Source organism: Grus americana, chromosome 4 (assembly GCF_028858705.1).
Source record: "Grus americana isolate bGruAme1 chromosome 4, bGruAme1.mat, whole genome shotgun sequence".
Classification (NCBI taxonomy): domain Eukaryota; kingdom Metazoa; phylum Chordata; class Aves; order Gruiformes; family Gruidae; genus Grus; species Grus americana.
The window spans coordinates 20,278,101-20,302,561 of NC_072855.1; the positions used below are offsets into that span (position 1 = coordinate 20,278,101).

The 24,461-nt window shown below is 38.0% G+C and overlaps 1 protein-coding gene across 1 annotated transcript; it reads left to right on the forward strand.

Annotated features, from left to right (window-relative positions):
- PI4K2B (phosphatidylinositol 4-kinase type 2 beta) lies at positions 1–24,328 on the forward strand. The gene is made up of 10 exons (XM_054825223.1): positions 1–403; positions 4,417–4,574; positions 9,966–10,166; positions 10,678–10,809; positions 12,203–12,356; positions 13,928–13,995; positions 14,466–14,565; positions 18,375–18,508; positions 19,558–19,617; positions 22,633–24,328. Exons 1-10 carry the CDS (start codon positions 121–123, stop codon positions 22,804–22,806), a joined length of 1,464 nt encoding a protein of 487 aa, XP_054681198.1. The 5' UTR covers positions 1–120; the 3' UTR covers positions 22,807–24,328.
- The last annotated feature ends 133 nt before the right edge of the window (positions 24,329–24,461 follow it).

Below are 24,461 nucleotides of genomic sequence, written 5' to 3' on the forward strand. Positions count from 1 at the left end.
GGCCGTGACAGGAGCCGTGGTCGCGGAGCTGCTGTGGCGGCTGAGAGCGTCATGGGTTGCGGTGGAGGGGCCTGAGCCCGCCCGGTGGCGCCTCCCACCGCGCTCAGCCCGCGGCCGCCCATGGCGGAGCCGGGTGCTGAGGAGCCCGATGAGCGGCTGCTGCTCCTCTCGGAGCCGGCGCCTCAGGCAGGGCCGCCCCGGCGGGGGCCGCAAGGGGTGAAAGCCGCCCCCGGCGGGGCTGTGAGGCTGTGTGGGGAGTTGGGGCTCGAGGAGGAGGACTCGGGTGAGGAGGACTCGGGGCCCGAGGGGGATGGAGAGGACGAGCCTCTCCTGCGGGCATCAGGCACCGATCGCAGCCGTCGAGCGGGCGCCGCCTGGGACAAGGAGCTCCGCGCCGCCGCAGGTACGGCCCGGGGCCGCTGCCTCTCTCGCCGGGCTCGGCTGAACGCGGAGGGGAGCCGCGATGGGGGGCGCCAGCGCGGCTCGGGGCAGGGTGGCTTTGCCCGAGGGGCTGCCCGGGTTAGTGGGGAGAGATAGCCCCTGCCCCGTCCTGCCAGCGGGGCTAGAAAAATACCTGTGGGGGCTTAGGTACGCTTGACGTGCCATGCCAGATGCCTTCCTGAGGTGCCCCTGTCTCATAGGGAGGTTTTATCAGAAAGCATAGATTCAGCGAGGGGCACATGGGCTCGCCGAGTCTTTGAAGGGAAAGTACTGAGAATGGCTCGAAATTCAAATGCTTTGTCTTTATGTGCAGGGCTGCACGAACTCATTTACATCTTCATGAGTGTCTTCACTGTTACTTCTCCTTGTTCTCTGTTTTCTGTTTTGTGGGGCTTGGCTTTGTTTGTTTCTGTCATATTTTTCAAAACTTCTGGCTTTGCATGTTTTACAGACTGTTCTGTGGTGGGACTGGCTGCTGCTTCCTGAACACTTGGCGAACTCTGTCAAGTTTTCTATGTCTCGCTTATTCCAGCAATTACTTGCTTGTGACTCCCATCTTTTCATCGTGTAAAAAAAAAAAATTGTACTCTGTATCTGTTCTTTGCTCTAGTCATCTGTTCATTGCTTTGTACCAGCGCATGTATTAAGAGTTTTAGATGTGGGCTTTTCTGTCATATTTTTGGTTTTCATAAAAAATTATCTGTTTTCCATGTTTTGAAATCTAGTCTTGAAGAGAGAAGGAAATGGCATGTGAAAATTCAAGAATGCAAGAACTTAGTTATGAATTTGAAAAGAAGCATAAGCATAGCCATTATCCAATTCTAAATACATGGGCAAGATGATAAACTATACAATGTATTGCTTACTCTTTTTCTTTAGACTTTCAAACTTTCTGATTCTGTGCAACTTTGTAAATAGATGTACACCTAGGAAAGGTTTGCTGATGGAAATTTGTGGACTTCTATCACTTAATAGTGTTTGCTGTTGTAATTATACCATAGGATTTCTTGCCAGAGACTGGTAAAAATTGTTCCTTTTGTAACAATATCATATTTAAAAAAATCCAAACAAAAATCCCATCAAATTGAGCAAAATAAGTTATGCTAGTAACTTTGCTAGTGTACCATGTTTAACCATAAGAAAAAAAAAATCCCATCTTTTAACCAGTGATCCCAAGTGTAGATCAGACCTGTAATGCAAACATGCTGTTAAAATGTTGGAGTTCCATCTAGTTCCCACAAGACGTGTTAATGAGACAGTGCTTTTAACAAAACATAGTAGTAAACGCTTCAGAGCGGAGAGTAGAGCCTCAGGTCTTGCACTACTGGGTTGGTTAGGATGGTGAATGGAGAGTACTTCTTGAGACCTGCCCCAAGAGTAAGAAAATCTCAGAACTGTGCTTGATTGCAGCATCTCATCTCTTGCTCTTGTTTCCTTGTCCTTACATTTTCTGTATGTCTAACGCTTGAAGGTATGGGATTGTTTCACATGTCATGTGGAACAAACATGCAACAGATGTTATTCGTGCATGTTATTGCAACATGGAGAGTGTTTTCATAATGGAATTATGGTCAGAATATGAGATTATAGAAAAAGATGGAATTGGTTGAAGGGACTACCTTTAATTATGTTAATGTTAATATAAAGCTGGTTCAGTATTGAAGAAGGTCATACATGTGAATCTTGTGAATTACTTTAGCTTATGTTAACTTGATGGAAGAACAGGTTGAGGTATATACATGGATGATAGCATTTGTATCTTCTTTGGCACATCCTCATCATGCAAATATAGCAGCTTCACAGCCTCAGGCCTTGTCCAAACTAATTTGAAAAAAGTTATTGGGCTTGGTAGTTAGAGTCTGTGTGTGAGCCCTGGTCTCCTGAGTGAGAGTTTAATGAGAAGAGTAGTTTTCAAGAGCAGTTGCAAGAAAAAACCTTCATTAGTTATAATTATAAGTTTAGAGACTACTGGGAGTAAGTTGTGACCATAACATGCTTTCATAGTGGAAAACTTGATTAAAATAAGTTTTAAAGAAGAAAGCAACTTGGAAAACCCTGCCGCATTCAGCAAATACTAGCTTCAATTAATTGAATATATTTTTCCTGCAGTTATCTTTAACATAGAAAAGACATTGAAGAATTTCCTCAAGACAGTGAGACTTCTTATGGTTTTAGATTCTGGAATGAATGCACAGAAATTAAAACCTGACCTCTGAGAAAGTTGTCTTCCGCATAGACAACTCCAGTTCCTGTGATAGAAAGTTCATCTGTAGGTCCTCTTCACCGGGAAGATTAATGTGCAGAGCAACTTAATATGGATATTGCATTTAATTTGGTAACTGTAGTTCACAACCCTGATTTTGCTTTCACTGACAAAAATGTGTAGTAGTCGCAGCTCAGATGTATGTTGTAATGTTTCTTGTGTAGAGATAGTTGAGGCTTAAATGTGGAATAAGATCCACTGATTCAAAGTGATTTTTTTCTCATAAAAATAATTGTATTGCGGGTTTTTTAGTTTATTTCCCTAACTCAAGTACTTTGTGACAGGGATATCTTAGAACCCTTTCTCTCTCTCTCCTGGTGGCTGATTTTATGAAGTGCGGTTTATTTATTGGGACTGTCAGGGACAATCGAAGTCCTAAAATGTAGTTTATCACGGAAGTATTGGCCAAATAGTCTAACAGATTCTGATCCAATGGGTTGTACTTATTGATCCTTAACAATGAGCTGTTACTAGTTTTAAGGCTTTTCTTCCTCTTGCCAACTTATACTGAGGTTTTCCTATGTTTTGTGCTTTTTAGTTGTTTTTGTTTGGAAGCCATGTTATTATTTGTGAGTGGTTCATGTAAGCAAGTGGTAATTTTCTAGAAAACTTCAGAGATTGTCCTGTGCTACAAAAAGGTGTTCCGGATAATCAAGAGTGATTTTTATTAATTATTTTTTTTGGCTATCCACAAGCTCTTTAGGAGTATCTTTTCTGAATGAATTCTGTGTCAGTTGTACTAGAAGAATGGATGTGTTTTCTCTTACATTTCTTTAAGTGCTGAAATGGGAACAAGGCAACTTTATCTGTGAATGTTTAATTTAGAATAATGTAGCTGTTTGTTAGTGTAGAAATGAGCCCTAATGCACAGAGCCATTAAAGTGCAATCCATAAGAATGTGGAATAATCCTAGCCTTAAAAGTAAGGTACAAAAATCTACAGTTTCAAAACTTGCAAAGAAATAGTTTGAAAAGTTTAAAGAGCAATAGAACTACTAAATCCTGACAGTTTCTTTTCTAGTTATCTTTCTGAATGTTTGCATAGAGTCATAGAGTTTGCCTGAATGCCTGCATAGAGCTGATCTTTTGGTCAGTATGCAAAGAAATTCCACAAGTAGTTGGTAGTGTTTTAATGTTGGAATGGTGATGGCGTGCAGTACTTCACTCAGATATTGGTGCCACCTGTCAGTGCTACACGTAGTGGATTGTTTTGTGAATAACATCGTTGTGTCTTAGCAGATAATGAACACGTTAGCCAGGCTGTTAAATGAATGGTGTGATACCATGCTAATACTTTACTGGGTAATGGACAGTTTACTTTCAGGTAGCTTTCTCTACAAAAGGACACAAAAATCTTAATAAAAATGGTATGTAAAATCTTTAGCTTTTTTTTTTTTTACAGATATGGTTTTGGAGGGATTTTTTTCTTATAGGCTTCCTTATGTAAATAATAAAAAAAAAATCCTTGCAAAGTATAACCACATTGCAATGGTAGTCTCAAATTAGTTGTTGCAGATTCAGCTGATTTACTTTAAACAAAAGGTTGATTAAATGTGGGTTAATCAGTGGGAAAACTTGCACTGATTTAATGGACCAGATTTTTCAGCCTGCTATTGAATGGGCGTTAGCAGGAAGGCTGTTAGCTTTTCAGTTTGTTTACTTATGTTAATTATGTTAATTCCAATTAAGATTGCTTGTTTTCTTATTTTTCAGGGCATACTGGACATACTGCAGATATGAATATATTTTTAGATGATCCAGAATTTGCAGAAATAATTCTGAGAGCAGAACAAGCTATAGAGTGTGGAGTTTTTCCAGAAAGAATCTCTCAAGGATCCAGTGGGAGTTACTTTGCCAAGGATCCAAAAGGGGTGAGCATGTTACTGAAAGTCAGAGATGCTGTCAGCAATGAGTTTAAAGTGGAAACTTTAAAATTCTATTTAAATTAAAATTAATTTAAATAAGTTGTTTAATAACTTACAGTATGCCAAAATCTGTGTTGGAAAAATCAACGCAGGTAATATTTAGATTTCTAGTTATGTCTTGCAGCATAAGCTAAGTGAAACTAAGTAGTATTTCTCTGTTGCAGTTTGGCAACATTTTGAATGATCTGCAGCAAAGAAATATGGAGAAAATGAAAGGGCCTCTAACATCTGAAAACAATTCAGGGATTTCTTTGTGCAGAATCTAACATTTTGTTCTCTGCATGTTTTAATTGATGTTTGACACAGCTGAGCTTCTGATTTGGGTACTGTTTAGGTTTCTTTAGCCAAGCCTATATTTTTATCTATTTTCTTTTTAGATAGTCTTAGTCTTTCATGTAGGTCGTATCTCCTTCCTCCTATGTGGTTGGTAGATGGGTAAGAAGAGTAATGTAAACAAATCTACCTTTTTACTTATGCCTATCTTCAGGTTAAGATTCAGCAGACTTGATTTCCCCTCCCTTAGTGGTAAATGGTACCTTGAATAGTGATCATTAAAGAGGCATCCTAAGGTTACTTTGACACAGTGAAGTAACAGTTACCTGAATATCTTGCTTGGAAAGTATCATTTGGTTAGTCTTATTTAGTAAGAGAAAATAGCGTTTCAGACATACTTTAAAGAAAACACGTTTTCTTTAAATCAGAAATATTTTGTCTGCTTACTGACCTGTTCCAAAAAAGAGGACTCTCAACCCCCACACCTTTGTTGATTTGTCATATCTGATTTTATTTAAAGCTCAATCAACAGTCTTCTGGTCTTTGGTAGATGTAGGTGTTCATTAATCCTGAAGATCCCAGTCGTGTTGGGCATGGAAGTTGTAACACTTTAAGTGCCTAGGTTTTCAGAACATATTCAAGATTATTCTTCCCTGCATCCCCAAAAGGTCATTTCCCATTCATTTAGCAAGGTTTTTTGGTTTTGTTTAGCTTGTATTCATATTATTGGTCATTACAGAATATAATCCTGGTTTGCCACTTAATTTTCATAGATGTTTGGTTTGTTTTAATACCGCTTTTTTGGTGATAGTTTTTACACTTTATTGAATGAATGATTTTTTTTTTAGACTAGTTACCTGACTTAATAAACATACGAATTTATTTCGAAGATGGAAAGTTGCAGAACTACCCTTTCAAAATCTTTTAAGTTAGAACTGTATGTTGCAGTTCATGCTTCTGTGTTCCAGGAACGTTTGTTAGTAATGACCCTCTTCATTCTGGTGGAGGAGAGCCGAAGTAGATGGGGAAGGAGTGTCTCTTCTTGAAACTGGAAGGGAAGAAAAAAAAAAAGGCTTTAATTGCTTTGTGAGACTCTTGCTGTCACATACAATGCTGTTAATATGAAAACCTGTTCAAAGTTTCAGTAGATGTTTTAAACTTCAGGTTACTTCCCTACTTCAGTTGTTCAGTTTTTTGTAGGTTTTCAGATTGTTTGCTTATAGAATCATAGAATCTATATTCTAAAGTATTATGCTAAAAATGCTTTAAAACTGCTTAAGTGGGGGGTTTTTTTGGAGTTTTTCTTAATGCTGTGCAATCAAGATATTTTATTCTTAGAAAATGAGTAGAGAAATTACTAGAAAAAAAAATCATACTTTTTATGGATTTCCATATGTGCAAATCTGTTTTGTCTGAAACCTCTCCAAACTGATTTTGCAGGGTTTTTGGTGAGTAGCAAATGCCTCAAAGACTCACTGTGCCCTGGGCCAATGAGATAGTACTTACACATAATTTTTGTAACCATAGTATTTTGGATGGGACTCATTTCCTTGTTTCTTACTTGATGATTTTCATGTTGGTTTTACTTCTGTTTTGCAGTGAAGTGTTGGTTTTGTTCCTGTTTAAGTTCCTAGTAGTGACTTGCCCTCCTCTTTCGTGCAAGTCATCGATTTGAATTTAGATATTTAGGAGAAATGAAGGCTAAAAAACCACCAGGGGTTTTTATGCAGGCCAGAAAAATTTCATTGTGAAATTTGAAAGTACTTCCCAACATGGGACTGAGAATAACGATTCTGAGTTCCTAGCTGACTTTCAATTTTCCTTTTATTCTTTGCACTAAATTTAGAGCTTATCTAAATGTTATCCATATTAAAGGCCTGATAAAACTTAATTTTGTCAATAGTGTAACTCCCACTTGTAGAATGGATTTCACATCCTGTTTGACAGAGTATTGCATCATTCTGCTTCAGACCAGTTTTGTGACTTGCTTTCTCCTATTCTTCTTGAGTAACCTCCTCTTTCTTATGCTGGGAAAGAGCTTATTGAGGATGTGCTAAGCCTTCTTACTGGTTAGCTTCTGAAATGTTTACCCACCCTAATACCAAGTTGCAGGTAAAATAACCTGTTTCCATTAGGTCATCTTATTCACTGATTTGGGTCTCCCAGACAGATAAAATTGCCTAATTAAACTTAGAACTTTTTTGCATTATTGGCATAATTGTATGCCGATATGAAGCAGTTCATTACTTAAGCAGCACTATTGTTCAAGTGTTGAATATTTCTGCATTTGTTGTTCATTGTGTAACCAATAAAGTAAAACATGTTGCAGAACAGTTTGGAACAGACACAACATTTTTTTGACAGTTTAGCTGTTTAGCTAATTGGCAATGCCAATGGAATCAGTCTAAAAATTAATTTTGACTTGCAAAATTAAGACTGGTCTTGGTAGGTTGTCTACATACTGAGCTTTCTGGTTCTATTGTGGTCCTCAACAGCAGTGACTCTGCAAAATCTAACTTCAGTGAAACCTTGAAAACCGTATCTAGATTTGATAGTATAGCACAGTGCGGTTCAGGCAAGTAATGGAATGAGCTGAGCTCCTTTTTAAAATGGGCAGTTTGTAGGAAGTATTATCCACACAGCAATTCAGAAAGAGATAATTAATGGCTTGGCATATACTACCAAATACACCACTACGTTTCCAGGAACTGAAAAGTTGCTCGGTTTGTTTTCAGCAGGTAAATGCCTGTGGCTCGATAGGAAAAAATTAAATAACGTTTTAACAATTCTAAACCTAATATTAGAATTTTGACTAAACTAGTATACTGAGTAAATGTAGTTTCCAAAGTGTTGTCATTAAAAAAAAAAAAAAAGTGTTCAGAGAACATTCTAGCCTTTCATGTTGCATAGAGTAATTTATTCTAAGTGTAACCTTTTGTGTAGGTCTAAATTGTGTCTGCGCAGTTCAGTTGCATACTTGTTTATGATGTTGAATGTAACCTAAGAATGACAGATAACAGCATACTGAAAATGCCAGAATTTTTGTCAATGTGTTTCCTGCCCTTGTTGATAGGAAACTTATTTTAGGATGAATGCAAATAGTGATAGTTCATAACTTATTTCTCCTGGTAGTTGATGGGAGTGAATCAAAATAGATGGACAAGACAGGTGATGCTACTAATGCCTGGTGTCTTGTGTAATCTGTTTACAAACTGAATGAAATAAGTGCTCTATAGTTTTGTCTTGGATGATCTTGGACTAGTTAGATTGTTTTGGACAAAGCAGGTGAAAATTCTCTAGAAGCTAGAACTAGTCAGGTCCTCTCCCTAACCTAGTTGAATCAGCAGTTACTGAAGCAGAATGCTAGTTTCTGACTGTCAGCAAATTTTGTTCATGACTTAAGAGTGTAAATCAGCTATGAGTGTTGGTGCAACAACAGGCAGTGTTTAGCTTATTGAGATACTCACTTTTTTTTAATAAGGATTTGGGAAAGTACTAATATGTGAAAATGCTTCCTAAACAGTTGTTCTTAAATATTTATTAGATAAGAATTTGATTTACTTACCATGGTCCTGTGAGACGGAATGAAGATACAGCATTTCACTTGAGCTATAGAAGAGTCATTATGTGGACTTTATGCACTATGCTAAAGTTTATCACAGACAATTGGAAGGTTATGTATTTTAGTGTGGTAATAATCTTGTGATTTGAAGTTAACAAATATAGAATCACCTGTAGGAGGGCACCTTGAGAAATCATCTATTTAATGCCTGTGTTGTGGAGCAGGATCTTCTTAATGTGATTCCTGATGAACGTCTAACCTGTTGTTAGTGGCATCCTGTTTTGGAGACTCCACAACCTGGCAGTCCGTTTCAGTCTTGAACCACTCTTACAGTTCAAAAAGGTTTTTTTCTTTGCAACTTATCTGCTGGGATTTAAGCCTATCATTCCTTGGTTCATTAACAGTAAATGTGTTGTTCCTTTTTTTCTCTATAGCAACCTATTACATAGTTCACTGTGCTCCATTTGCTCTTAGGCTAAACAATCGCTGTTCCTACAGTCTTTCATTATTCACATTTTTTGTGCTTATTCTCATTGTTTTTTCAACTTTCTCCAGTTTGTTATCAGATTTCTTGAAGTGCAGTGTCCAAAATTGGACACAGTACTCTGAGTAATTTTAAGCATTACTACATTTAAACTTTACTACATTTAAACTTTACTACATGCAGGGGAGGTTTAGGTTGGATATTAGGAAAAATTAATTCACTGAAAGGGTTATCAAGCACTGGACCAGGCTGCCCAGGGAAGTGGTTGAGTCACCATCCCTGGAGGTATTTAAAAGCTGTGCAGATGTGGTGCTTAGGGACATGGTTTAGTGGTGGGCTTGGCAGTGCTAGGTTAACGGTTGGACTTGATGATCTTAAAGGTCTTTTCCAAACTAAACGATTCTGTGATTCTATGTTTCTGATGTAAATGGTGGCTGACAGTGTGAACCACTGTCAACTTTGAGTTGAAGAATCTCGGCAGTGGCAAAGGACACCACTCTTTGGAATTGCAAAGTGCACAACACTTTGTTGTATTCTAACTTAAAGCAATAAATAAAATAGAGAAGAGATAACATTTGATTATTAGCATTCTGTATGTTTGTCACTTTCCTGGAACCATTATGTCTCTGAAATATCTTGTCAATGAGTTAATTGGTGGGTTGAAAATTATTTTTAAAACTAGTTTTAAAACCTCCTTTTTAAAAACTTAGAATATATTAAAAAAATATATTCTAAAATGCTGTCCTCTCAAATTTTGAAAAACTAGTAAATGTTAGCTGTTTTTGATTTTTCTCTTATGAAGAGCTGATTTTGAATTTGTACTACTTCTAGACAAGCATTTGATGATAAATTTATTTGGAATACCATTTTGTTTTATTATTTCATCATCTAAAAAGAGCAACTGTAAAATGCAATGTGTAGTATTTACCCAATACTTTCAAATAACTTGTTTTCAAAATAATTTTAATCTTTTGTAACTCAAAGTGTTCGTGCTTTAATTTTATATTATTTATCCTAGAAAATTATCGGAGTGTTCAAACCAAAATCTGAAGAGCCTTATGGACATCTAAATCCAAAATGGACCAAATATTTTCACAAAGTTTGTTGCCCTTGCTGCTTTGGCAGAGGCTGCCTCGTTCCAAATCAGGGATACCTCTCTGAAGCTGGTGCCTATCTTGTGGATGATAAGCTGGGGCTAGGAGTTGTACCTAAAACTAAGGTAAAAGTTAAAATATGTAAATTATTGAATGTAAAAACTATATAGGGACAGATTTGTCAGCTCTGGACTGTAGTTGTAGAGACATCCTTGTATATCATGCATTGTCCTCAAGTTGTTTATAAACTACTGCAAGTCCAAAGGCACAGTGGTTTGGTGTAGAAATAGTGACTGTGATTTTTGTTTTAAAGGATAAGTTTGCAATCTGAATTGAATCTCTTCTTTGGAACCACTTCCATTTCTAGCATTTTTTGACACTTTTGTGCTTTGTGTATTGGTGATATGCATCAAAATTGCAAAAAGCAACATATAAAGATTCCCACTTAAGTCTTCTACCACGTTTTTGTTTGAGATGTAAAACAGCAAATATTCAGTTTTTCATATAAAATTTGTCTGTTGGAAATGCCTGATACTTCCTTTTTTGCTTTTTGATAACTAAGCATAAAATTTACTGTAAATTTCTAATTGAAATAATGAGGAATTTGAGCTGTGTTTTTAACTTTCATATTTTAAGGTTGTCTGGCTTGTCAGTGAGACCTTTAACTACAGTGCAATAGATCGTGCAAAGTCAAGAGGAAAAAAATATGCTTTAGAGAAAGTGCCAAAAGTTGCTAAAAAATTTAATCGAATTGGACTACCTCCTAAGGTAAGATGAAAAATAAGTGATTTGTGTATTTCCTGATTCTTATACAAAACTTTGAACTAGAGGAAAAAAAAGAATATTTGTAGGTAACTTCAACAGTAGAAGAAAAACCTTGTTGCTTGTTGAAAACTATCTCTGACTGAAGTTTGATAAATACGACTGTTTCTACTCAAAATCCATCCACTCTCTTATATCATTTCTTCATTTGAACTACCTAAATAATCTTGCTGCTTTTTGTATCAGTCTGTAGCCTGGCTTTCTATTGGAGGAGTAACATGTTAAAATGTTGTACACCTCTCACTTTTTTCTTTCTTAACTGTTCAGTACATTTCCTCTGTCATGTTTTATATTGTCTAATTGTTTCTCTCCTGCAATCTATCTAGTTCTCTCACTTTTCCTAAATCTTTCTTTTCTCCTTCTGTTATTCTTTTAGGTATCCTATTGTTGTGTTCTTCCTACTTATGTTCCTTTCATCTTGTGTGCAGTTCTCCACTGGCTAAAATTTCACATCATTCTTGCCTAATGAGCCTTATTATATTCCCAAAATATCACCGCAGTGTTCTACTCCTAAAATTTTAAAACACAGGTTATGTGCACCTTGGGTAATCCACTTGTGTCAGTTCCCAGCAATTTTGATCCATGTGACACAGGTTATGCAAGCTTGTGTCAGCATGGTTATTCCACATGCTATCAGTTTGTCCATGTCTCTGCACGTGTGTGTCTATCTGCATTTTACTTCTCAAATATAAGTCCCTTTTTGAATTTTAATCTTGAACACCTTTCCTGTTGCCCATGCTTATGGATCCTATGCCATCTATAGTTTTTTTCCTTGGACTCTTTTGGGAAATGTATTTCAACCATTTTCATGCAAAAGTGTCTGTCTTAAACTTGGGTAATGCTGCTGTTCTCAATGAAACACAAAGCTTTTCAGAGAGGAGGATTTTTCTCCTGTAATTTTTGGTGAGTTTCCTATGAACGCCTTTCCAATGAAAAAGAGAATAGATGTTATTTATTTCTCTTTGTTTCAAATATTGCTTGTAATACTGAGTGTTCATTTATGTTGAGCTGTCTGGCTACATTTTATTCCTGGTAAACTCAGTAAGTGCTTTAACAAATAAACAAATGAACAAACACCCCCCCACCCCCCAAAAAAAATCAAAACAAAACAAAAAACCAACAAAAAACCCCACACCAAAAACCCCTCATGATTTGAGTTTTACTCTTTTTTTTATAATTTAGGAATGAGAGAAACCACGTAGTAATTTTTTTTCTTTTAATGTCATACTTCCTGTGTTCTGAACTTTGAAAATATATAATCGGGTTTTCTGTTAATGTTAAGATTAGTTATGTGACCTACCCAAGGGCATCTTCCAAATGCAATTTCTTAATGTTTCAGGTTGGCTCCTTCCAGCTGTTTGTTGAAGGTTATAAGGAAGCTGACTACTGGCTCAGGAAGTTTGAAACTGATCCTTTACCTGAGAACACAAGGAAAGAATTTCAGTCACAGTTTGAAAGATTGGTTATCTTGGATTATGTCATCAGAAATACAGGTATTTTTTAGTGTCTGTCAGTACTTATCTAATTTTGTGAAGCAGAAATGGTAAGGAATGCTGGTGGTAAGCTGCTGCTGAAGGCTTTTAATGCATTTCAGATGCTTTCCTCACAATTGAAGGCCAGAATGTTGCATTTTGGACTTTTAAAATATTGCAATATGACAAAATCCAAACAACCCTTTTTGCCTCTTACTTGATACTTTTAAGCAATGTAAGAATTCAAGAACAAATACTTTAATTACGTTTTAATTCTGTCAGTAGGCTATAAACTGTTTCCACTGATTAGGATAAGGGACAATGAGGCTTCAGGAACCGTCAGAAAAACCACGACTAACATTCCTTTTATGCTAAGCTGGAGCTGATAACAGCACAGTTTCACATCAGTGAAAAATCGTTCATATTCATTGTGACCGGGCACTGAAGTACAACTGTGATGTATATATCTATTCTCCTGCATTCTTGTTTCTTTCACTCAAAAGCTGGGATTCTTCTGTTGACTATGTAGGTGACTTATTTTCTCAAGAATCCAAAGGCAGTTTTATACTTAAAATACTTCCTTTGCTGCTTTGTCAAAAGTGGGCATCTTTACTCCTCTTCAGACATACCAACTCTAGTTTATTTTCCTTTTCTTAAATTCACTTATTGGAAAGGAATCCAGCTGAAAATAAGTCATTCTAACCTGTGGCTTTTTAGAAGCAAACTAAAAGAAGAAAGTTTCATAAGAATGTGATACTTTCTAGCTGTTGCTGTGGTCTGTCAGCTTTGCCAAATGATCCCAGTGTTTCCAGTTACTGTGTCCTGTGACATCCGTACAATTTTAAGGAAAATACTCAAAATGCAAAACCTCATTATGTGGATGATTTTACCTTCATCTAATATATCTAATCATGATAGAACATGAAAATCTTCTGATGAATCTTTAACTAAACTTAAGGGAGCACCTTAAGATGATGGAGGACCTACAAATCCATGCAATCATGGTCTATCTGATTTGTCAAAGCCTTCAGTGTCTCAATTTTGTCTGAACAGTGCAGACATTTTTGGCTTCTGAAAGGCTCTTCAGGTTGCCCCCGCCCCCCCCCCCCCCCATCTTTGAAGAGTCTGTTTTCTCCATGTAGTCAAACATCAAACTATCTATAATTTTGGAGGGCCTTTCCCCATCGGTATTAAAACAAGCTTAAAAATTAATTCATTGTGGCTGCTGCTGCTGACAGGTTTTTTTCCCCGGGAAAAGTGCACACTGCAGCCCATCTTTCTGCATAAAATGGATGGAAATAGTTTTTCTTAGCTTTCTTGATATTTTGCTGTATATTCAGCCAGTTGGGGAAACTAAAGCAGTAATACATACCTAAGAATACTTGGTAAGTTTGTGGTCTTTCCGCTAAATTGGTTGCCTCAAACATTCCAATAAAGCTAAACCATATGTATTGTGATAGAAAAAAACTTCAAACAGTTTTGCCTGACTCCTTTGGCAAATTCTCAATTTACAGTATTAGTCATTGTGTATCATTTTAGATGATGATTTCTTTATAAATGATGTGTGGTGACATGCGTTTTCCTGTTTAAAGACAGAGGTAACGATAACTGGTTAGTCAGGTATGAAAAACAAGATGATGGACTTGATCTGTCAGATAAGGTAAGAAAATCATACTCTGAAACTTATGTTCTTTAAATTGTAACTTGATCTTGCAGGGGATTAAGTGCATGGCTTTAATCCTGGTGCATGGTGTCAAGAAATATGGTAACTGCAAATTATTCTAGGCAAAATGAATGGAAAAGCTGTTTGGATTAGACTAGTCTGGATAGAACAGTGCTAGAAGTTATTTTTATTGTTCTGTATTTTTTCTTTACTAGCTTGGGTAATAATAATAAAACTGCCCAGTGTTGTTCAAGCACACTTCCTCAGCTCTGCTTGTATTTGGGGGAAGGGCTCCTTTTTAATGGTAAGAATTATATGTGATGGAGTTTATCTGGATACTCCTTTATATTATTTAAGTTGACTTTAAGCAGTGAAACTAAAAAGTATATTATTTAGTATTTTTAATGTATTTCACTATTTTTGTAAGCACATAGATATCACTTAATTTTGAAATATTCCTTCTGTAGGATAGCCAATGGACTATAACTAAAGAATCCACTATTAAGATTGCTGCAATTGACAATGGTTTAGCATTTCCTTTTAAGCATCCAGATGAGTGGAGGGCATGTAAGTATTGTGTTCTTCAGTCATCTTCCTTCTGGGAGAGTAACTCCCAAATAAGTATTTTTTATTTGAGTGGTTCTAGTAACTACAGTGATGACTTCTTAGTTTCTTATGTATTGAATTTTTAAATAACATACTCTTCTTCAGAAAGTTAGCAACAAATGCTATTTTTGCAATGGCATATATGACTTAGTCCTTGTTCATATATTTTTACCCTTATACCTTTAAACAATATTAATACATGGATATTCATAAACATGCTACTCAGTGTAAACTGACTGGTGGAATTGAAAAAAAATTAGCAACATGTTTCTTGTGTGTTTTCTTGAAAAGTATGGTGGAAGATTACTTGAGTGCAAGGATATGCAAGTTGTCTCTCTAACGGCCAAATTTCTGTTTCAAAACAAAGGGTACTATTGTAGGTGAACAAGTAGACAAGTTACATGTTATTTTACGTGCTCTCAGCTTCAGTTGTAGAAGTTAATCTTTAGTTAGACTGAAAATTGATATTATTGTTAAAGCTAGATTGCTTCTGACCACATTTCTGACTATGTATAGTTTAGAGGGAAGTGCCCAACAGGGTTTACAATTATTTCTGTGGACTGTTAGCCAGTCAGGTAATTATGGCAGTTAAGTGTAGGCTAGTTTTGCTGTTAACAGGCTAGTTAATTACCTCACCCAGAGCTCTGTATAGTCTCAGTATATCTTGATACTCAATAGTTACTGTCCTATGTGTCTCTTGGCTACAGTCACTTCTGCAACTGTTCTAGAGATGTCACAACTATTGCTTATTTTATACCATCTTTTACTTCAGCCTCAGAAGTAATAAACTTGTATGATCCTTTAGAATTCTTTTGCAGTTGGGCAAGTATGCGACAATTCTGTAAAGGTAAACTTATAGCATAATGTTGTTTAAAATTGCAGGCTCCTGAGGGGTAGGGCATGTTTTCTTGATGACTAGAGCTAGTTGATTGTCAAGGATAAATTCCTCAAAGCCAGAGAACAGCCTATCCCAAAGGCAGGAAGTTGGTCCAGCATGGATGAACAGGGAACTCCTGACTGAAGTGGGACACAAAAATTAAGTACATTTAAAAAAAAAAAATAGAGACACTCCTGGGAAAATAGAGACTTTGTCCAAAAGTGCAATGATGGAGTCTGGAAAGTCAAAGCTCAGCTGGAGTAAAGCTTTGGGCAACCAGGTCTAGTGGAGGGTGTCCCTGCCCATGGCAGGGGGGTTGGAACTAGATGATCTTTGAGGTCCCTTCCAACCCAAACCATTCCATGTCATTGTGAGACTGTTTTCTCGTCACTGTTGAAAGACTGTAGTAATGTGGAAGGTTGCTGATGACTAGAAAAAGGTATCACATCCATCTTCAGGAAGGGCAAGAGGCAGAGTACAAGGAATGATGGGGTAGCCAGCCTAACCTCAGTCCCTATGAAGTTCATGGAATGAATCTCCTGGAAGCCGTATTCAAGCACATGGAGAACAAGGAGGTGATGGGAAAGCTGCATGGATTTACCAAGGACAAACTGTGCTTGACTGACTAGACAGCTTTTAATGATGACTGGTTCAGTGGGTTAGGGGAGGGCAGTGAATAATAGTTCAACAAGGTCGTGTACATGGGTTGGGGCAATCCCAAGCACCAATACAGGCTGGGCAGAGAATGGATTGAGAGCAGCCCTGAGGAGAAGGATTTGGGGGTGTTGGTAGATGAGAAGCTCAACGTGACCTGGCATTGCGTGCTTGCAGCCTAGAAAGCCAACGGTATCCTGGGCCGCATCAAAAAGAAGTGTGACCACCAGGTTGAGGGAGGTGAGTCTCCCCTTCTATTCTGGTCTTGTGAGACCCCACCTGAAGTACTGTGTCCAACTCTGGGGTCCCCAACATAAGAAGGACATGGACCTCTTGGAATGAGTCCAGAGGAGGGCCATGAAGATGATCGGAGGGCTGGAGCACCTCTCCTATGAAGTTGGGGTTGTTCAGCTTTGAGAAGAGAAGGCTCTGGGGAGACCTTATAGTGGCTTTCCAGTACCTGAAAGGACCTACAGGAAAGCTGGAGAGGGACTATTTACAAGGGCATGTAGTGATAGGACAAGGAGTAATGGCCTTAAGCTGAAGGAGGGTAGATTTAGATGGGATATTAGGACCGTGAGGGTGGCGAGGCACTGGAACAGGTTGCCCAGAAAAGTTGTAGATGCCCCCTCCCTGGAAGTGTTGAAGGGCTGGTTGGATAGGGCTTTGGGCAACCTGGTCTAGTGGAGGACGTCCCTGTGTGTTGGGTTTGCGTGGCAAGGTTTTGGTAGCGGGGGGGCTACAGGGGTGGCTTCTGTGAGAAGTTGCTAGAAGCTCCCCCTGTGTCTGATAGAGCCAATGCCAGCCGGCTCCAAGACGGGCCTGCCACTGGCCAAGGCCAAGCCAATCAGCGCCTCTGTGATAACATATTTAAGAAGAAGAAAAACACTTAGAGAGAGAGAGCGAGCTTTTGCAGCCGGAGAGAGGAGTGAGAAGATGTAAGAAACTCTGCAGACACCAAGGTCAGTGCAGAAGGAGGGGGAGGAGGAGCTCCAGGCGCCGGAGCAGAGATCCCCCTGCAGCCCGTGGTGAAGGCCATGGTGAAGCAGGCTGTCTCCCTGCAGCCCATGGAGGAAGGATGAGGGGGTGTAGCGATTCCACCTGCAGCCCGTGGAGGACCCCACGCCGGAGCAGGTGGAGGCACCTGAAGGAGGCTGTGGCCCGTGGGAAGCCCACACTGGAGCAAGTTCCAGGCCGGACCGGTGGACCCGTGAAGAGGGGAGCCCATGCCAGGGCAGGTTTGCTGGCAGGACTTGTGACCTCGTGGGGGACCCATGCTGGAGCAGTTTGCTCCTGAAGGTCTGCACCCCGTGAGAGGGACTCCATGCTGGAGCAGTTCATGAAGGACTGTCTCCCGTGAGAGGGACTCCATGCTGGAGCAGGGGAACGATGAGAGGAGTCCTCCCCCTGAGGATGAAGAAGCGGCAGAAACACCGTGTGATGAACTGACCGTAACCCCCACTCCCCGTCCCCCTTTGCCGCTGAGGGGGGGCAGAGGTTGAAGCTGGGACTGAAGTTGAGCCCAGGAAGATGGGAGGGGTGGGGGGAAGTGTTTTAAGAGTTGATTGTATTTTCTCATTCCTCTACTCTGTTTTGCCTAGTAATAAATTAGATGAATTCCCTCTCTCAGTTCAGTCTGTTTTGCTCGTGGCGATAATTAGTGAGTGATCTCTCCCTGTCCTTATCTCGACCTACAAGCATTTCGATATACCTTTTCTCCCCTGTCCAGTGAATGAGGGGAGTGAGAGAGCGGCTCTGGTGGGCACCTGGCCTCCAGCCAGGGTCAACCCACCACACCCTGCCCATGGCAGGGGGGTTGGAACTAGATGATCTTTAAGGTCCCTTCCAACCCAAACCATTCTATGATTCTGTGAATACTGATTTTTTCCTTGACTTTTGCAAGGCTCTCTGCATGGTCTGTCATAGGATTCTTGTAGTCCCATGTGAGATACAGGCTGTCAAGTGGATGGAGAGCTGACTGGACTGTCAGACTTGAAGGGCTGTGAGCAGTGTTAGGAAGTTCATTAAAATGTTTTCACTGTTTGTAAAGAAGGCCAAGTTAGCTGTGAAGCTGCATTTGTAACTGTAGCCAAAAAAGGTATATGGGGTAACAAAGTTGTGAAAAATGGTGTGTTACTGAGAATTTCAAGCAGGCAGCAGAATATTGTATCAGTGCCAAGCACCTGAATTTCAGTTTTGTCTGTTGTTAATCAGTAAATGTACTGTTTTTCTGTGTTAGATCCCTTTCACTGGGCATGGTTGTCTCAAGCAAAAGTTCCTTTCTCTCAGGAGACCAGAGATTTAGTTCTTCCTCGCATTTCTGATATGAACTTCGTACAGGATCTTTGTGAAGATCTTTATGAACTATTTAAGGTGAATCAAGTGCTTCTTTGAATTGAACATTACTGAAACAGCTAACACCTGTAATGGAACAGTTAGATGGTTTTTCTTTTTAAGAATTTAACTTCTGTATGTCATGATACTGTGCTATTTTAGCTTTAACACTGGCATGGTAGAAAGGGTTTATATAAGAGGAAACTGTGTCACTAGTGTGGGTAACTGATAATAATCAGCTCAGGTTTGTTTTGCATAATCAATAAAGCTAGTTGACTTTTATGTACAAATTGTGTAAAAACTCCATTTAACATACGTGTGTGGTGTGTATACACTTAACTGATAAACTGTAGCAACCTGAGGAAATAATGTATTTAATGTAACTTAAGGCACCTGCATACCTTTCATATACTTAATTTTACATACATATATTGTGTGAAGTTGATGCTGAAATCTTGACCATGTTTAAAGTCAAACTTATTTTAAAGGTACTGAAACTGTGCTACAATATTGACGTGTGAAGGAGTGTCCTTCTCTGAAACGTTCCATAAATATTTGTCAGATGTTCAAGTTAAATAATCCAAATGGTCAGGATGGAAAGAAATAGAAATTTTAACCTTTTAATGAAAATGCAGCTGTAACATCAAAACTAGATCACGAAACACGTTTGCAATATTTATGTCTTGACTCAGTTGTATTCAAAGTGACTCTGGGTTGTCTGTTAAACCCAGTGGAAGTTGAAGTATTTAATAAATATGAAGGAGGAAGTATTCTTTTGCCAGAGTAAAGGTGAGAGGCAGAACAGTGTAATGTTATGCGATGGTATTAAGCCTACCTACCAATGCCCTAAAGTGGTATCCCCTGATGTATTTTACATTTATGATGTGGAACATCCTTCATTTTCACATATGTAAACTTGCTGCAATTAGTAGACCTTTTTGTGAGTCGTACTATGACTATTTGAAGCTTCTGAAAATTATTGTAATGTTGCTATGTGTATTATGAAATTGATGAATTTGCATGATAAATATATAGCTAAAAATAAATGGGTCACTTCCTATAATAACTGTTTGTTTTCTTTATTGAAGACTGATAAAGGATTTGACAAGGCTACTTTTGAAAACCAAATGTCCGTTATGAGAGGGCAGGTAAGACTGCTTTTTTACTTTTTTATTTATGTATTTAATTTGTCACCACTTGTCAGCTGGTTTTTTTCAAGCTACAAAACTTGACTCCTGTTGAATTGAAAGGCACTTGAAGGTATTTTTGTCTGAGAAGACTACATTTCTTTCTAGAGTATGTTCTTATTTGCATATAGATGAGACAGCAGAAAGTGTATACTGATTTTTTAAAAAACTATTTTTATAGCAGAATATTTTCTTAAATAATATAATTGGGCTTTGTTGTTTTTGTGGGGGATAGGGGAGGACTTAACTATATATTCTTTGAAGGTATTTTAAAAATTAAAGACTGCAGAAGAGTCATAAATTTGGATGGAAAATTTAGTGGATAATTTTGTTATGTTATTAAAATAAATGTGAATTTATTTTGGAGTGTTTACTTGATGATTGAAATACCTCTCAAGAAATCAATATTAGGTAATAAATTTTCTTCATCCTAGCAAATGTCAGAACCATATTTGGAAACAGTCCAGCCATTTTCAGATTAGAAATTTGATAATTAAAGGTTAGGGTTTTTTAACATTGAAACAAGAGAGGAGAAGGGTTTCTCCATGTTCTTGCTCTTCTAAAATTTAAGACTGGTGTGATATACTGGAAAACAAACTTTAGCTAAGAACAAATTTTTTAGTTCATTGTAGGCATAAAACAGTGATTTGTGAAAATGTAAGGGAATTGGACTAGATAAATTAATAATCCCATTTGCCCTGAATTTACTGAAACTGACTTCTCTGTTCCTAAATGCAACATGGATAGTTTAAAGCCAAACACTTGCAGTTCCTAGAGTGGCTTAATCTGACCTTTCTCTGTAGAGTTTCCTCTATCAAGAAGTTCTTTGCACAAGACTGCAGCTCTGCTGAGTCAAACATAATCCCAGTTAACGTTAGTTCTGTGTGGTGGCTAAAAGCCAGCAAACCTTACTTATTAAATTGAATTATAGGAGTTATTTCTCAAGTAACTTTCTGAGAAGTTTGTGCAGTCACTGAAAGGTCACTTCTGAAGTATTTATCTTAAACTGTTAAGTAGCTTTTTTGTGATGAGACAGCTGGTTACAGGGAATCTGTTATTTAACAAAAAGCTTAAGGAAAAAGCCTGATCTATATAATTGAGAGAGATCTAGCCACGGTTGTCTAAATTTAATTTCCCACTATAAAGGCTGCATCTGTGTCTTTACACCCTTTCCCTGAGGTGGATTTCAGCAGAGATTTTTTGGGGTTTTTAATCTCTATCTATACAAGAATGTGTTTCATGTGGGAGATGTCAGGTTCTCAGGCATGGATTTAGGGAAGAAATGCAGATTATGAGTTATTTTAAATGTGATTGGAAATACATCAGCAAATTATGTGTTTTAGCATTGATGTTACACTCGCTTTTGGTGTAAAACCAAAGTATGTTACAAGGGTATTATAGAAGAGTTGGATACCTAGATCGCATCTGTTGTGGTTTAACCCAGCAGGCAGCTGCCTGGATGGGGGAGAGAATCAAAAAGAAAAGAGGTGAAACTCATGGGTTGAGATAAAAACAGTTCAATGGGACAGAAAAGTAAGAGAATAATGATAAAAGAATATACAAAACAAGTGATGCACAGCACAATTGCTCCCCAACTGAAGCTGATGCTCAGATATTTCCTGAGCCTTGTGCCTCCTGGCCAACTCCCCAGCTATATATGGAACATGACATCATATGGTATGGAATATCCCTTTAGCTAGTTTGGGTCAGCTGTCCTGGCTGCGTCCCTTCCCAGCTTCTTGAGCGCCCCCTGCCTTTTCCTTGGCAGGGCAGTATGAAAGGTCCTTGACTGCCTGGCAACAACATCAGTGTGTCATCAATATTATTCTCCTCCTAAATCCAAACCACAGCACTATACCCACTGCTAGGAAGAAAATTAACTCTATCCCTGCTGAAATCAGGACAGTGTGTAATGGATTCATTTGGTTAAGATGAATTTGCAGGATAGCCAAAATATCTGTAAATACATCCTTAAAAATGAAAAATTTTAAGAATTAGAAAATGAAGACTCTAGTTGATAAAGATAAGGAGGCTGAAGAGAAATAATCTTGCATGTAAGGGGCAAAATCTTTTAAGGTACAAAAAGTAGTTAGAAGCATGTTTTTGTGAAGCAAGGGAAAAAATATTGCGATGGGTTTCAAACCCAGGGTAAACAGACTGACTAACCAGGTAACACAGATCTACAGAGGATTGCCTTAGATCTTAGAAAATGTAAATGTCAGGTAGAGTTTCTGGAAGAGCCAAATTGCAGTAAACCATGCAAAAGACTTTGTCAGGGTTCTTCTGCCATGAATGTGCAGAGTGAGCAGGGGATCAGTAAGTTGCACAAGGAAGAAAGATGCATTGTGCAGGGGGAAAAAAGACTTGATATTAAGGATAATGCAAGCGTGTCACCAGAACTAAGTTGAATACTTGCCTCAGTTTTCAGCACGGTAACATTAAACATAAAGTAAATTATCAGGGCAGTTAATGAGCACTGAAGTCTTGGAAGGAAAATAACAGACTCCTTGGAGCTGATGGCTGAATTTGGATCTTGGCACTGGGTTTGGTGTGGGTTATTAGTATGCCTTCATATCTTTTGATATGAAAATAACTTGTAGCTAAACTCCTAGTAGATCCTATGTTAAATGCATGTTGATTGCTTTCTTGTAGTTTTTTTCTCATTAAAGGTGCAATGTTCTTGAGCTGTGCTAAATTTAAAATGTTCTTAGAGTTTTGTCTCTAAAATTTTCCAAAAATTTGGAGACGATTGCATGAAATAGTCGAGAAAAGACTGAGCGTAGTCAGATAGCAGTAGGATGTCATAATGTTACCAATAAATAAAATATTTCTACTTGACAATAGAGTGTCTTTTAAAAATAATATGACAGCACGGTCTGTTCTACAGAATTGATTTAGGAGTGACATCTAATTTATAAGCCTGTTAGCCACAGTTGTATTTGTGTGCCCTCACCTTACCTGCTTTTACTGTTTTAGATACTAAACCTTACTCAGGCGTTAAAGGATGAAAAAAGTCCCATTCAGCTTGTTCAGATGCCACGTGTGATTGTGGAGCGAAGTAGCACTGGAAGTCAGGGCCGAATTGTTCATCTGAGTAATGCATTCACGCAGACCTTTCATAGCAGGAAGCCTTTCTTTTCCTCCTGGTAGCAACAAAAATATGTGGGAAGAGTAAGTTTCTCTTAAAGTGTAAAGCTACTTCTGTGTAAAGGCTCTGCAATAATGTATTTCTGCTGTATACCAAGAGCTCTGACTGCCAACACCTCAGAACTTAAATTCTAAAGACTTAAGAAATGTATTTTGAATGTAATAAAAAGTTTACAATTTTTGTCTCAAAATTGTGAATTCTTATGTCAGGGAATGAGAAGAACTTGTCCATATTGTATTTTTATAGGCTAAATTAATGTATTCTGAATAAGGGAAGATCCACAGTTTGCATATGCTGAGAAACTACTTTTGAATACAACAGGAATTCTTTTTGTTTAATGTAAATGTGAGAACCTAAACACTATCAATTTCTTTTTATATGGTCTTTAAAAAAAAAGGTGCAGAATGTTATCTTTGATTGTGAAAATGCTTTTCCTTGGAATTTCTTCCTGATATTTTAAGCTGTTTATTAATTTTCATAGGCTAGTTACTTGAAAAGCACTAAAAAAAGTAATTAAAAAATAAAATCAATCTGTCCTCAACAAACAAGTGAAAGGGAGAAGGAGAAAAAATGCTCCAAGTAGGCTTTTTAGGCTTTTTTTTTTTTTGCATGTGGGGACCAAAAATAGTTTAATAATTGGATTACAGCAAAATTTAACCCGGGTAAGTACACACAGTTCCTACTGTGACAAAATAAACTGAGTGTACATTTCAGAGGTTGAAATTTCACCTGTAGCTTTTAGAACTAGTGTATTTAAGCACATGTATGGGGAATTGTGATATTTCTTTATAGATCCATCCAAATGAAAGGATTGCACCATGTTGTTACAGGTTTGTTTTGCCACACGCATATAAATGTGTTCATCAGTAGTCACCAAAGTGGTTCTGCGCTATTAATGACAGAAGCACTGATGTGTTCATCACAAAGCCAGTCTGCCTTCTACACTTCTATCTAAACACACCGTTATTTTTTGACCAAAAAAAAAAAAAAAAAGACACTAATACGTAGAGCACAGAGACTTCTTATCGTGCCCTTAGCAATGTCATGCTCATCTGCGAGTTGCCATTTTCATTTATGTGGTTTAAGACTTGATAGTCATGTTTCTAGATCTGTGGCTTATATAACATGGTAGATATTTTTATTTTTAGTAATTTTCTGGACAATTAAGACTGGGAATGGGAGAAAACCTGCTGCTTTTATGAAACCTTCAGTATTTCAGACATTGCTGTATTTTGTAATTCTAAGCAATACTGTTGAACTAAAGAAAATGCTTGTATTTTATATAATTTTGAGTGGATGTAAATATTAATGTAGCATGTCAGCAATTCACATGATTAACTGAAACGTTTAAGCCTTAAATGTAAAACTCACTGTATGGTGGAATTCAAAATAAGAATGAAATGACCACCTTTATAAACTTTCTGTGATTGTTTTTTATTCAACAAGTTTATTAAAAAATTAAAGGTAGTGCTTATGTACCAGACATGCCTACTGAAGAAAATAAATGTCCTAGTCTAAACTGCACGGGTTTGGGGCTCGGGTGTCTGATTTGTTCTGCAATAAGTACTCCGAGTTTGGGTTCCTTTCATCCCGTTTAGTGTATGTGGTGCTAACTAATGGCTATTTTCTTCCCGCGCCGCTGGGGCCGCCGCGCCGC